This window comes from Protopterus annectens, chromosome 1.part0 (assembly GCF_019279795.1).
Source record: "Protopterus annectens isolate FY-2018-M chromosome 1.part0, PAN1.0, whole genome shotgun sequence".
NCBI classification, from domain to species: domain Eukaryota; kingdom Metazoa; phylum Chordata; order Ceratodontiformes; family Protopteridae; genus Protopterus; species Protopterus annectens.
In genome coordinates this window covers 1,389,827,388-1,389,842,777 of record NC_056725.1, presented here as the reverse complement: position 1 = coordinate 1,389,842,777, position 15,390 = coordinate 1,389,827,388, and the positions used below count along the sequence as shown (strand labels likewise).

At 41.9% G+C, this 15,390-nt stretch overlaps 1 protein-coding gene across 1 annotated transcript in view; it reads left to right on the top strand.

The window, feature by feature from the left end:
• The window catches only part of MDN1 (midasin AAA ATPase 1), a 3,484,183-nt gene that overhangs the window by 223,627 nt on the left and 3,245,166 nt on the right, over positions 1-15,390 (top strand). Inside the window, exon 8 of the mRNA XM_044071809.1 lies at positions 7,903-8,006. Coding sequence (XP_043927744.1) covers positions 7,903-8,006 — 104 coding nt within the window. The remainder of the gene's footprint in view (positions 1-7,902; positions 8,007-15,390) is intronic.

The window sequence follows — 15,390 nt, the reverse complement described above, 5'->3', positions numbered from 1 at the left end:
AAGTTGAGAGTTTGTAGGTTACAGAATTTTCTTATACTCTTCTTCTCAGTGTATCATTATTGTTGAATTAATATTGTCAGACATTTGCTTCTGCTCCATAAAACCACACTGATCTGTATCTTCCAACTTTGGTAACCCTTTGCTATTCTCTCAGCTGATAAACATAAACATTTTGTAGTCATGGTTGAAAATTTGTTTGGGTCCATGTGACGCCAGATATGAAGGGTCTTCATTCTCTCAGGGTAAAATAAATACAGCTTTCTTCCAAGATGTTCTACTTTTTTATTGTTAAACACAACCTTCTGGATCTTTCACTTTCTTCCTAACTTCCAAATTTCCAAGTGAATTTAGTGTCTTCTGAAAACTTGCATGTTGATAATGCATCACTGATTTGTTCCTGTTTTAACTATTTTGCCTCATATTCCTCTAACCCTGACACAGGTCTTCCATAAATGTTTCCGTGTGTGTCATTTGTTGTTTTCCCCATTTCTCTGCTTCTTACACGTTTTTATTAAAAAAAATAAATAAAAAAATTCTACATATGTCCGTCTGTTGGACCTTTCTTATTTTTGTTGTCCTAGGTTAGGTACAGTTGGCTACAGCTCTTGCTACTTTATCTGTCATTGTGCTAAAGGTTTTTGCAGTCAAGAGTTTAAAAAAAAAAATAAAAAATTTGCCTGACAGCAGCCTTTCTGAACTCATGCCTATTATCATAATACTTCTAATTTTCCCTTTAGCACTCTGCTAATCTTATTGTGTGATTTCCTTTATTCTGCAATACTTTAACCTTTGTCAAGCACTCTGAATAATTCGTACTACTTTCACATGTTTTCTTATTTTTGATACGTTTTTAAACTCAATTTATTCCACTCAATAAATATCCTTTTTAAAGAATTTTTTTTTTATTTTCCATAGTAACTCAATTCATAACCACTACCCAATCCTTAAATTCCACTCTGCAGGTAAGTAGGAAAGTCCCAGTTTGTTTTGCATCTTCACCTGGATTGATAGTTTATACTGGTGCATGATCTTGTGTGGCTGTTCGATATTTCTATCTGGTTCACCCTAGGTATGGCATCTTGGGGGAATTGTAAAATTCCTGCTACTGAATTCATATATTCCATACCAATTATTCTCAAACTACTTAAAGCTAACTGCTTATGTTGTTGTCCATTCTCGGGCCCTCTACCTAAAGGCTCACTCCAGATCAGACATTTACTTCTGTTTATTGGGAGGTTTTGCACTGCATCAGGATGAGAGCTGTCTGGTGGGGTTGTAGTTATCCGGGCATCCATAAAGTGCTTTGTGCTCTTGCCAGAATCCCAGTGATTAAAGGTGTATTGAGCCTAACCCACATTACTGTGGGGGCTCCCAGTATCTCCCTCACCGAGTGCACGCTGTTACACATCTGCTATGATGGCTACCGTGCTTCTATGGCTTAGCGAGCCTATTGCTTGCCCACGTGCCAGACGTGCATCCCAAGTCTTCCTTTTATGAGATGTAGAAAATATTCTACTGGCTCTGCCCTGTTCCCCCCACCCCAAGAAATTATGCCCGTCCTTCCTTGCCAGCCATGCAAGCAGCCAAGGCAACATTCAAACTTGGCATACCTGGACTGTAGTGTGGGCTTAATCGCTGTGTACCACTAGGGCGGGTTAAGATGTATATGTTTGTATTGCCTTTACATAGAAGCTGTGAAGGGCTGGTATTAAACTGGTATGTTGGAGGAAGGTGGTGTTATCACCCCTTTACTCATTCACATACAGGAGCATGTCATACTCTTTTTGGTACCCCTGTGATAGTCTCACTTCTGTTATTTATCTGGCCAGTTTGTTCCCCAGGGGGGTGAAATCACTGGGACATATTCCTATGAAGTGAGTGCACACTGGGGAGTAGTATTATCAGTGTGGGGGGTTGAGGCTATTCTGTTTGTCCATACATTCCAAGGGTCAGTTCTTGTAGATATCAAAGGGCAGTTTTACAGTGGTTGCTTTTTCCAGAAGTGTCTTCCACTTTGATATGCATCTCTGAGACCCTCCTTTCTTTGTGGCAAGAACCTTTAAGTCTTTGGTCTTCACTGGATTATAAAATGGAACAGTCACCATGGCAATCAAGTACATACAGTGGCTCAGTCTTGCAGAGGGGTTTCCCAGTGGAAGTGGTTATGTATCAAGGTTTAGCTCTGAGCCTGCTGCTTTTCATACTGGTGATGAGACTATGTGATGCCTGTGCACTGGCCCAGCAATCCAAGAGCATCAATCCTCACCACTAGCACCAGTGAGGGGTGTTCATATAGGGAAAGGATAATAAATACACACACAGTAAAGTACAGTTTCCCTTAAGAGCACACAGAGCTCAGTCGGTCTCTGGTTTCTCCCGTTCTCTCCAGGTCCCCAGTATGACTCCCCACTGGCACAGCTATAGGGTCTCTGCGTAGTGGGCAAGCTAAAAACCTCCAGCACCCTCTCTGGCCAACCAGTGCTTCATCTCCCTCCCCAATTAACTGATACACACACTTTGAGTTAAGAGTTATATACAGCCACACCTGGGATTGCTGGCACAGGTTCTCCAGCTGTGCCCCTTTTACCCAGACTATACAGGAGAAATCACTGCCACCACCCACTAATATTTATCAGTTGCCAAAAGGCCCTTATGAAAGGGTGTCCAATTATAATGTGCAATATCCAAATGGTAAGTGCAACTGAACAGTCCAGGCGTATGTGGAGTGGTTTGGCCAGTATCACTATATACATGCAGTGTACTCTTAGAGCTTAAATTATCTCTACACAAAACAGCCACAGTTGAAAGGTTAAACAGTTTTAATAATAAATAAAAGCACAAGGCAATACTTCTTACTACACAGTGCTAGTCAAAAGTTCAGAGATCACAGGAAAATGCTTTAAATAATACAGTAGAATAGTTCTGATATCAACACAGAAAAGCTGTCTAATCGTCCTAATTCCTAGCTATTTCTAAGAGAAACACTAAAGTTGTAGATCCTACTTGCATACATACACAGGCAGAGTGATGAGTTGTGATGTTCTCAAGGCAAATGCCCAATGCTGTCATTCTTTCTGTCCTTAAATTGATAACACAGTACCACTGAGTCATTTCAGATTACATAATTTCTTTCCGGTTCCCAGCTAACTAACTCGGAGGTTAATAGCCCTTTTGATCTTGCAGCTGATCTGGAAGCCAGCGCAATAAAAGAAATTATACATGCAAATTCTAGCCATTAACTCTGGCCTCAAAAACAATAGGCAGAATGCCTCCCTCTAGACATCTCGGCGCCGAGTTTTGAATCTAAGAATTATCTGCTTTCTTACAGCAGTTGCAGTTCCACATTTAACACCATATTCTTCCATTTAAGAGAACAGGCCTGTGGCTTATATTAATATTTACAAATGGCAGAATTGTCTACTAAGTTCTGTCCAGCTAGGCTGGCAGCCTTCACCTATATTCACAGATTACATTAGCAAAAAGTTGCTGTAGGCTGACGGTGTGGCATTACAGGCAAGACCGACCAAGAACTTCAGCTAAGGATAAGGGAATGCAAAATTGAAGGAACATGGGATGAAACAGAGTACAGAAGACAGTTGCAATGGCAGCAAATAGGGGAAATCAGAAAAAATGTGATAAAGGAAAAAACAGAATAGCTTAACAGCTTCAGGTATCTCGGAGGTGTGGTAGAAGAGAAGGGAAGTCTGAGTAAGAAGATCAGAGCTAGAATCAGAGGAGCTGCAGCCAACTGGTACAGAGCATCGAGTGTATTATATAACAGAAGAATGCCAAAGAAGCTTGAAAAGTAAGGTGTACAAGACACTGGTGCGACCAGTACTACTGTGTGGTACAGAAACCTGGGCAGTAAAGGCAGAACAGTTGAAGTGAGGCGATGGGGAGAAAGTGCCTGAGAAAACACGAGCAAAAGCCCAAGTAGCTCCAGGTGTAGAAAAGGTCAGATTACAGATTACAGTGGTATGGGCACATGTGCAGGAAAGCAGAAGACAGTCTGGTGAAGATGATTTTGGACAGACGAGAAGGAAAGAGGAAACTAGGGAGCCCAGCAAAGAGGTAGATTGTGAGAGAGAAGATCTGAGACAGTTAAGCATGACTGTCAAAGTAGGAGAGTGGTATTGAATAGGAAGAGATGGCGACAAGTGACAGACAGCAAGCTGGCATTATCTCATCACTTTCTCCTACCCACCTGCAGCTCTGTGTTGGAACCACTAGCTGAAGCAACACACTTGCACCGTAGTTGGAGCTTTATACCTGTGTACTGTGCAGCTGATGGGAGCATGTGAATTGTGCTAGTGGACTTAATGCTGTTTCTGCAGATCACCCTTTGAGTTGAAAATTTGAGTGTCTGTCTAGTCAGGGTGTTTTTCAGAAATGAAGATCCCCAAGATTGAACTTTGAGCTTTCTGCAAGACAGTAGAATGTGGAACTTCCCTTCATTTATTTGGTTTAGGAAGGGGAAAAATAATGGTGGGTAATTTCTTCCATTGCAGTAGAGGAGATTTCTGTGTGCCTTTATTCCGATTCTGTGCCTTGTTGCATTACTTCAGAAAATACTTCAGAAAAAGACCAAAGCTCTATCTTGTTGTTCCTCTGTAGTTAAGGGTGTTATTTTTCAGACTTGAAACTGTTGGGATGCAATCCCCCAAACAGAATCCCATCTAAAGATGACAGCTTAATCCACCTCACTATGTAGTGGCTGATTTATAGATATTTTGATTTCTGTGTGATGTGCCTCCACAAATGTTTGAAATTATTTGAAAATACTAGAAAATCTTTTATCTGTCATATGTCCTGCCAAGTAGAACTGGGCTTTTTGCGTGATGGGCACACTACACATTTCTTCACATCTGCCACCTGTCTCAGGTACTTAATCACCTCTAGCTTCCTTAACTGGTCTGCCTTTACTGCCCAGGTTTCTGTACCATACAGTAGTACTGGTCGCACCACTGTTTTGTACACCTTACTTTCTAAGCTTCTTTGGTATTCTTCTGTCATACACTACGCCTGACGCTCTGTACCAGTTGGCTGCAGCTTCTTTGTTTCTAGCTTTATCTCCAAACAACAAGGTAACAAGGTGTCTTATGCTGCCCTCAACCCACAGTCCGTCAGCTTAGAGGTACTTCTAACTTTGAGTTTGTGTAATTTGTGCCTCCTGTTTCACAACCATGTCACATGTCAGCGGTTTCTACCTACTGTTAAGTTCTTTAGCAGAGATGTAGTCCAGTATTAGCTGGACAGACTGCTTAAGAAGAGGATCATAATTTTTTTTCCAGTTTAAAATTCTCCTGTGCTTGGCATTTAAATTTCATGATTGGTTGTTTCCTGGTCATTCACTGAGCTGGGTGACGGCCATTATTTTGGCATTTGAATTCTCCTTTGAAGAGAATCTTTGTTTGCCATTACCTCAGTTTACAGAATCTTGAGACCTGTCTGTAAGGAGCTGTATTTTCTCCCTGAAAAGTACTAGGAAGAGATGGGGAAGCGTTGAATAAAGGCCTACTCTTGTACCGTTCTCAGTTTGGTGTAGGGAAGAAGACTTTTTAAAAAGGGATAATTAGTGGGATATATGAAATATTGCATGATAACTAGGAATCAGTTCAAGGAAAGAAAAGGTGTTCGGAGGCGAGGGGGTGAAAAATGTACAAAGGAATTATGTGAAGAAATCTGTAGTGTGCCCATCATGCAAAAAGCCCAGAAGGTTTAGAATTTTTGTATGGATGTTTTTGCAAAGATTTTTTTATTCGTGAAGTAAACTTCAGAGGATTCTTCGTTTGGCAGAAATCAAAATGCATCAAACAAGAAATGCAAATTCTGAGTATGATTTAGGACATGAAAGAATTAGATGTGGGATCTTAAGAATGGGAAGGAGCACATTTCATAGAAATAAATGGAGATTCTGCCAACAGTAACTAGTCTTTTGGCTTTTCCCTGTTAGGAGTCACCACAGCAGAACTCCGGTCCGCTAATGATTGGCAGTGGATTTTTACAGTGCCGAGTTGCCAGCCAGATGGCCAACCTTCAAAGAAGGTGCACCCATTCACGCACGCACCTACCTGCATGTCTTTAGATGTCACTCTACTGCGGAGAGGACATGCAGACTCTACACAGAAGGCGCTCCAACTGAGAATTGAACAGGAGAACCTCTTGCTGTGAGGTGACCACGCTAACCGCTTCACCACAGTGGCCAGTGGCCAGTTTCCAGCAGTGATGTAGAATAAAGCTAGGAAGAGAAGTGAGGTTAATGGGAAGGCAGGAACTGAGCAGTTTAATGCTAAGGTAAATGAAAACTGTTACAAAGAAAACCTTTATACTGCATGGATGTCCTTTTGTAAGTAATGTAGAAGTGCCTTTAAGCCAGTCCTTAGAAAAAGCGAATTTTATACAGTCTGCTGCTGGCTTATGGTTCATGTAAAACAAGTGCATGAATTTCAGAATTTCTCCCTTTTGTTTCAGGCTGACAGGAAAGCTGACAGCTGCAGAGAAATTGGTATTGGGCAGTTATCTGGGAAAATCCTGTTGAGTAATGTCATCGTAAACATATGTACCATGGACAGTTTGTTTTTTCATCCCTTTACCAAACATTGCTGCTTTACTGTAACTCCTGGAGTGGAGTCTTTGAAAATGTCATTTCCTTCTGTAATTTAGAATTGTTTTCCCACCATCTTTGTCTGAATAATTCTTTATCCTGAAGTTTTGTTTGGAGTGCCTTATAAGTTAGTCAGGTAAATTTCTGTGTCCTCTTTCAGTTGAGATGGCTGAGAATTTCTTTGTGTTGCCTTCCAGGCATGTGCATGCTTAGTGGTTGGAGATTGACTTGATGGGCCATATGCAGTGTTTTAGGTAGTGACCTATAACAGTATGGATGCATGCATCACCAAATGTAGAAGTTTAAGAGAATAGTGGTTACATTTTGAAGCCTGTCGAGGAAAGTCTGGTATAGAAAGAATATTTGGTTCCTAAAGTAAATTGTATGCAAAAAAAAGCCTACCCTGTTAACCCAACATTAAAGCTTATGTAAGGTGGCTGCTAAGCTCCCCCAGTGTTAATAAAAGTAGTAGTAAGCAGCTCTGTAGCATACATGGAGAAAGCTCGGACTACTCCATAGACTACCAGAGTTAGATTAGCAGCTTGCTTGTTTGCACTTACCAAGGAGGACGGGAGTAAGTAGTTGCTGCTAGCTCACCTGTCCTGAGGATAGGAAGGAGACTCTGGTTAACCATCCAGGTGACACCTAGGAGAAACATTCTTTAGTTCTTCTAATGGAGATCTGAGCTGGCAGAGTCCACATTGACATAATTCAGTGAAGCCCTAGGAAGCAGTGAGGAAACATTGCATGCAGTGACATTTCCCCCAAGGTGGCAGTGATTGCAGACTTTGAGGACCCATGGGGGGTACTTCAAGGGGAGGCGGCAGGTTCCAGCAATCTGGCTTGCTCCCTACCACCTAATTTTCACCAGAGAACCAAAGGCTGACAGGGATTCTTAAGGAATGAATGGGGACACAGTGGTGTCTCCTACCCCAGGAATACTGGCTCCTCTTCTATCAGAATGACTGGGCCAAGTGGTTTAAGGTAGAGAAGACATCAGGCTGGGTGGTTAAACTTCTTTTTTTGCCCCCCCCCCCAAACAGTGACTGACTTTTAAATATAGAGAAAAGTGCATGGAGTGAAAAAGTTAAGCATCAGAACTGCCATTTTTTTTTTTTTTTTGTTAAGCAATTTGGATGTATGGGCGTGTGATGTTGGAGCAGATTATAGTACAGAATTAGTTTTCTTTTGGGCTTTAGCTGTTGAAAGCTGCCCCTTCAGAAACTCTACCAGTACATTTCCAAGTCGTGTGTCTGTGCTATTTCATTGCAGTGATGTCCTCATTTTCTGTATTGCAGATCTCTGTGCTAATTCCCCTGCTGGAGAATGGGGAATTGCTGATTCCAGGACGAGCAGATTGCATAAAAGTGGCACCCGGGTTTCAATTCTTTGCAACCAGGAGGTGATGTATTTCCTTTCGTTTGTCAGTATCTCTTCTCTTTTAATAAGTCGTCTCTTGTTTTAATTTAGGGCTCACAATACTGTTTGGAAAACTGAGCATTCCTTATAGAGCATGATTAAGCTAAAACTTGGCAAGTAGAACCTATGTTTGCAGTGGTAGCTTGGTAGAGGCTTAAAATGTGTTCCGCATACTTTAAATGTGGCGGTACAGGTAGTTTTTTGTGAAGCCTTGTAAAACTGTATGTGGACACTGATCTTTCAGTTTTCCTTTAATTTTGGGTTACAGCTTTTGTATTGCCTGTTTTTTGGTGTCTCTATTGTACTGTTAACATTTTTGCATATACAATTTTCACTGTTAAGTTGTTGTCTTGCATACATTATTCATTTGAGAGAATAAAATGTTAAGTTTCAGTTAGAGATCTTACATAATTGACTTTCCTTCACTGTGACAAATAACAGAAATGGCACATGACGTAAGTTAATAAGAACATTAAGCATAAGAAAGCCAAGTACTGAGTATGTCTGGTTAGCGTAATTATTAAATTTGTAGAAATTATGAGCAATGTGAAATATTAATTGTAAGGATTACGGCTGTAGTAGCATTCCTTGTTTGAGATTAGCCATAATGGCAGTGTCTGGACTTGTAGTTTTCTCAGACATCCTCTGCAAGTACAACTCCTTACCTGACATAGCATATAAAGGACACCGTTATTCTACTCTTGTTACTTTTGGTACAAAGAAATAATCTGTCATCGCTCTGCCATTCATAAGGTCCTTTCCAGGTGACTTCCAGATAACTGGTATCGAGTCTGAAAATTGTTTTTGACTGACTCGCACTTCTCTTGGTTATTTTTGACCAATTAAAATGCTGTTGACTAACTTATTTTCAATGTCTTCCTTTGCCAAATATTCTGAAATCCAGGACAATGGCCAAAAAAGTTGTCAAAGAAGTGTATGTGTAGATGACTGTTTCTGCCGGAAGACTTGACACTCACTGCATTTCTTTACTTTGGGGTAAGAAAACCAGGTCTGTACCAGCAAACACTGTTACTTTCAGAAGGACTGTGGTTAGCAGAGCACAGAATCTTATGACCTTCTTGAAATGAAAGAAGTGTGAGGCTTTGGTACAGACCAGCAGTTCACCAGACCAGCCATAGATCCCAGCCTGCAGCAGAGGATAACCTGAAAAATGTATCCGTTACAAAACATTGACTTTAAGGAGTCAGCAGGCAGAAGGCCTGAGGCTGTAGAAGCCACATTACCTCTGCAGACTTCTGCCTTGGTGAGGACCTGCTTTTATCATCCCTCACGTTGACACCAATATAGGGCTGATTCCTTGTCTGTCCTAGTTGGTCTTGGGCAGGCAGTGGGATTTCTACTTTGAGGTTTGCAAAGCAGCAGCAACTAAACTGGATACTTGTAATACCCTGTCCTGTTTGCCAGGCACCAGCAAAGGACGTCTGTGTCTTAAGAGTTATGCCATCTTCTCTTGAATTTACTGGTTTAAGATATAGCAGTGATTCTTGTAGGTGACAGTCCAGATGGATTCCATTTTTTGGGAGCCCATGTGACTGGCAGGGAAGGCCAACCATCTGAAGCATAGATGTGTCCACCCTGATGCCACATTTGGTATTTGATTGCATGGATTTGCAGAGGAGTGTGTTGCAGCCGGGCAGGTGGTGACATACAGCGTGCACAACCTTGTTGTCTTGGACACCCTTTTCACCTTATAGTAAGGTCTTGCTGCCTGACTCATCCAAGTTAGATGGGGAGAGGATTTATCTTATTTTTCCCAGATTTTGTCCTAAGTTGGGAATGACATTGGCACTGAAGAGACCATATCTTCAGTTTCACTACTACAGGACCTCTCTTTTGCTAGGGCTTTAAATTTGATGAGGGAACATTTTGAATAGAGTTCTTAGAATTTCTCAGACTCTGAGAAGAAATGTCTAGACTTGCCATGGAAGTACACAAGCCCATTGTGGTACTGTGCATCCTTCCTCTATGCGAGGGCTCCTTTGAATTTGCACTCTTGAGACATGATTTTTAACCCACCTGGCCCAAAGAAGCTGGACAGGTATTGCAGGATCCAGGAGATCTTTACTAGTGATCTTCCTGCGTTTGACAGACCTGATGCCACTAAAGGGTCTTGTGGGCTTCAAGGTTGAATACACTTAATGGACAGTGCACAGTGTTCTGAACTGCTGCAGAAAGATGTATACCTTTGGTCTCATGTTTAGAGTACATTTATTAAAAACCTATTTTAAATACCAAGATGAAATCCACAGGCAGACAGAGGATGTAGTAATAGACACTTTGAGAAGAAAAAGCCACTAAATTAGCCTGGACTGTTTTTAGAAAGGAGAGCTTTACACTTCACATTTTGATTTTGCTGCACTTGATGCCTGTAGCAAGGTGGCAACCAGTTTGGACAGGTATGTGTGGATCAGACTTCAGCCCCTACCAGAGGATGTTAAGTGGTAGATGCCTACATATTCCCCTGAATTTAGTAATTGCCATTTGGTACACCCTTAAAAAAAAGTTTAAGCGTTTTGAGAAGGGTGAGCCTATGAAGTCAGTATGGGGGGGGGGCATTTTTACTCTACCATTCTTAAATATAGCAGAAATGCAGTAGACTAGCATTGTACATTTAATGTGTGTATGTATATATATATATATATATATATATATATATATATATATATATATATATACACACACAAAGAAAGATTTGTATGTATGTGTGTAATATAAGTTTGTGTGTGTGTGTAGATGGATATTTGTCTATACACGTCTTTCTCGATATAGGTAATGGAATAGGCATATGAGAGCAAGCACGCATGGCAGCTTAAGGGGCATCAGGGCAGGATGAGGGGTGGAAAAACACTTTATCAGAGTTCCCAAGTAGTATTGACCACACCTCTGTGCCCCCAAACTATCTCTTTACTGCTTTCCACCTTGACTACTGTTTTCCCAAGTCTCAGAATTCAGGTGAAAGGGCATTGTATTCCTTAGTGGGTAGACAACTGTGCAGAACAAATGATTTCAGAGAAATGATCTGCTAGTTTTCAAAAGGTAGGGAAGACTAGTCTGACAAGCCAACCCGTTCCAAGTGAGTGGGACATTTGTTTTTTTTTTTGTATTTGTCAGCAGTGTGGAAAACAAGTCCCAGGCAACTTCAGAGCTAATTCTGTCATCACAGCATTCCTTTGAGACCTCCACATAGGCGATCCTACACCTTTTATGAGCGTTCTAAACATTCTAACATACTTGGGGTGGGGGGCTGTATGTAAATCTAAAACGGGATTTACCTTTGCTGTCCTACACATTCTAATTTCCAAACAGACATTGGCTGCTAGTCACTGTTTTGGGAATCTTCCCATGAGTGAATACTGTAGCAGTGAATGTTATGTTGAACAAAGTACAGTCTGGATAGCTTACCATAAATGTAGATATTGGATTCATTGTTGCAGTTCAAGTTCCTTCTGTCCACCCCCTTTCCTACTTTATTCCCAGCATGTCACCATGGGGTCACTACTACTAGTATCATATCCTACTGGCTCACCTTGTTTCTGCTGTACCAGACCTTCATCCCTAGTTTTCATAACCTTTTTATATAAATATTTTTGTCGCAGCTAAAAGAGTAACCCTGGTATACATACATAATTTAAAATGAAAAACATAGTGACACATTTTCATGCTGTATTCATGTTTTCTTAATTATTCACTCCAGTATTACATACATTTTGTAAATCCTGCCTTGCCTTTAACCTCACTCCCCTTTGTTCTTAACATTTTTCTGCTTGAATTGGTCCCACAAATGTCATTTACTTCTGTGCAGTGTGCTACTTTCCTTTTCTAAATATCCCACTTCCTGTTTTATCTCTTATAAAATTCAGTACATCCATTGCCATTTCAGATTTTGATTCCCATTTTGTAGTAATTATTTTTTGGCAGCTAACAGTATTAAACTGAAGGTCTTAATACATTTAGGGAATACCAGTCCTATGTCTTATCATTTTTATTGGTTATAATTTGCTTCCCCAGCATTTGGCCAAGTGCTCTGTAGGGAGTTTTAAAGTCTGCCAACTTTTTCCATTCCCCAAAATTTTTTCACTTGCCTGTCTCCCATCACACTTCCAACATGTGTGATCTACCCGAGGAAAAATTCTTTGAAGTCTGCTTGGGGTATAAACATAACTATGCAAACACTTCCAAGCAAAAATCCTGAGAGTGGTAAATTATCGCTACTACAGTGTAAGCTGTTTACTTCCTATCCCTTTGTTTCTTCACTGTGGTTGGCTAGGCCACTAGTTAATGGTATAATTGCTAGCCTTGGGTCATTTTTGGGTTCTTTCAGTATTTTAGTTGTCTTTTCTGTCTCTGTGGAGGCGATGTTAGTATTGTCCTGACCAGCTGTGATTACCAAGTACTCACCTAGGGCATGGATCTTTGTGTAGTGGCAGTGGCAACAGAAGTACCTATTGAGACTGTTCCAAACCATTGATTTTACTGTCACTGATATTACAGATGAGATTGCTAATCCTTTAGAGTCACTGATGACTTTGAGCTTGCATACTCTACATTGATTTATTGTAGCTGTTCAGTCTATAAAACCATTTGAGTCAATCTGGTTAATGCTGCAATAGTGAAAGGACCTTTATGTTCAAACTTCTCTCTAGTAATTGTTTAACTCTGGGCTGTTGTGATTTTTCTTTTCCCCACAACATACCTGGCTTTCAGAATTTATATATTTTTGTAGTAATTGTTGATGCAACTCTGATTTCAGAAGTGTGACTTTTGTAGCTCCGTTGTACAAAGAGCGGATGTTATGTTGTCCTATTTCGCCTTCATTCATTGCTGGTTGGGTTCGGAACAGAGAATTGGTTCCGACTCTGCTTATACAAAAGCTCGAGAGCTTCCACCAGCTTGAGGCTATACCCTATCCCATCATGCTCCTGGAAGAATACCCAGGTCTCATTTGCTGCTAAAGATTGGGTGCTCCATGCAGACTCTTGGCTAAGTGGAAACTTCTTTTCTTATACCTTTTGCTAAGTTGATTCAAAATTAGTTTAAAATAGTTGTTGTAGTTAAAATATTTAGCCATTAGGGCTGGTATCTTATGCTTTTTGGTGTTCGTTGTTGCTGTTTTTTTTCTGGTGCCCATAGTCTACCGCTAAGCCTGTTTGATCTGTTTTTTCTACTCCCTATCCCGGCCTAACTCATTTAAGTTAGAGTTTGGACTACTACCTTTTCTTGTCTCCCACAGGTAGTCCGTTTGAGTTGCAGGGCTCCTTTCGACCCGTTTAACTTGAGGGCTTTTTTCCTTCTATATTAGTGTTGTAATAATATATATTTCTATGTTAGTGTTATAAGGTTAGTTTTCCTGTTGTATCTAGTAGATAAGTGTTTTCTTGTGGTTGTTTTTCTAGTAGTGTGTTCTACTGGTAGCGATGTCTGAGGATCGTAATGAAACGAAACCTTCGGCTTTCAAAAAATGTGACAAGTGTAGTCAGAAAATGTCAATAACTGATGGCCACACCAGCTGCATATGTATTGCTTGAGTGCTGTCCACCTTCAGGAGTCTTGTTCCTTCTGTCTTGCCTTTAGTTCTAGGGTATTGATGGAAAGGAGGAACAAGCTCATAGTCAAGAGGTCTGTTAAAAACCCTGTTTTCTGAGGCTTCGGAAGACAAAGTATCTCAAAACCTTCTGAGAAATCTGTCTTCCAGATCTGAAAAGTCAAATAAAAGGACATCTGCTGCTGTTTCAATGTCTGAGCCAGCAAAAAAACAGGCCAAAGACTCCTCTTTGGACCCGAAGGCTTTCAGGCCCAAGAAATCTACCTCTTCAGTTCCAATTGGAATCTTGGGACTGACTGAATTTGTTTCAGAGCTGTTCCCCAGTATTGGAACCTGTCTCCCCAGTCTTGAGATCCCTGCTGTTACAGCCTGTGAGGTCCCTGACCCTATCCTCTCAATCCTCTAGAAGCCTGTCGGACAATGATGTGGAGCGAGTGGTGAAGAGGCTTTTATGGACATAGATGTTGGCCAAGATACTGTCTACTGACCCAGAAGGATTCAGAGCTGACCAACATCTCTTCCCCACTGTCCATTCCTCCTCCAACCCAGTCTGGGGCTTCAGAGTGCTTGGACCCGATTGCAGCGGAATCGTTGGTGCCGAGACCTGCTCCAGGATCATCTGGCCCAGCTACTGCTCCGACCTCCTCGGCTCCATCGGAATTGGAGTGGTCTAGGAGCCAGTGCTCACCCGTTGGGTCCAGGGAGGTGAATTGGGCTGGACAGTTGTCTGACCCAAATTTACCTCTCAGGGCTTCGGCGAGGGTGAGCTCGCTGCCTACATTAGCCTCTGAGCCCACTGCCTTGGTTCAGGGGGGGTTTTGTGGATCCTCGGAGCCTGAGGCCTGTTCAGGTCTGGGACCGGGGGGTTTTTGAGGTGTGTGCTGTCACCTCAGACTGCTCCGCTTTCAGGTCCTAGTACTCTTTCCCCCAAAGGTGCCTGTGTCTGTCTTGGTACCATCACTTCCCCTCAAGTGTGGAGACGTGAAACCCCAGGATGCCCCATTGGGTGAAGCGATCTTTTCCGAAACTTCACCGGAATACCCCTCTGAGTAGGTGCCTCAGTAGAGGATATGCAAGAGGAAGCATTTAGACTTCCCTGAAGAGTCCGTCCCATCAGACATGTACCTCGATGAGTCAAAAGGGTCCCCACAGTCACCCTCTGAGGATGTCACCTTTGCAGACATCCTAGAGATTCTCCGAGATGGCTGTAAGTCCATCAAACCCTTCTCAGGTTGAGTCTGTGTACCTGGAGGCTCTCGGGTCTCACCCTTCCACCCCTTGGGTGTCTCCTTTCGATCAACTCCGGAACATAGTCGGAAGGTATAGGGCTCTCCAGATTCAGTGGAACCTGTTCCTAGGAAGCCAAATTCATTACTGCACCCTATGATAGGGAATTCCTCATAAAAGGTGTCCCTGTAGATGCTATGGTGGCAGCGGCAGCCACCAAAAAGGAATTGTCTGAGACTTCATCTTTCCATCCACTAAATAGTCCCGAACAATGGACAGATACGGAAAGCGTATGTTTTTGTCAGCTTCCTTTGCCCTTAGGTTGCTGAACTACCTGACCCATTTCAATAGGCTTCATAGGGATCTTCTGAAAGAGCTAGGAGATGCTCTCTAAGGTTCTGCAGCTGCGGAGGTTTCGGATAAGGTGTCCTCCCAGCTCTCCACCTTAAACTCTGTGGTAAACTCCTTCATACGACTTGTCTCCTATGTGGTCAATGGAGCGAGCAGTGAAACTGGTACAAAAATTTCTTTAAGGAGGCATTCCTGGATGCGCTTATGTGACTTGGCAGAACCCTTC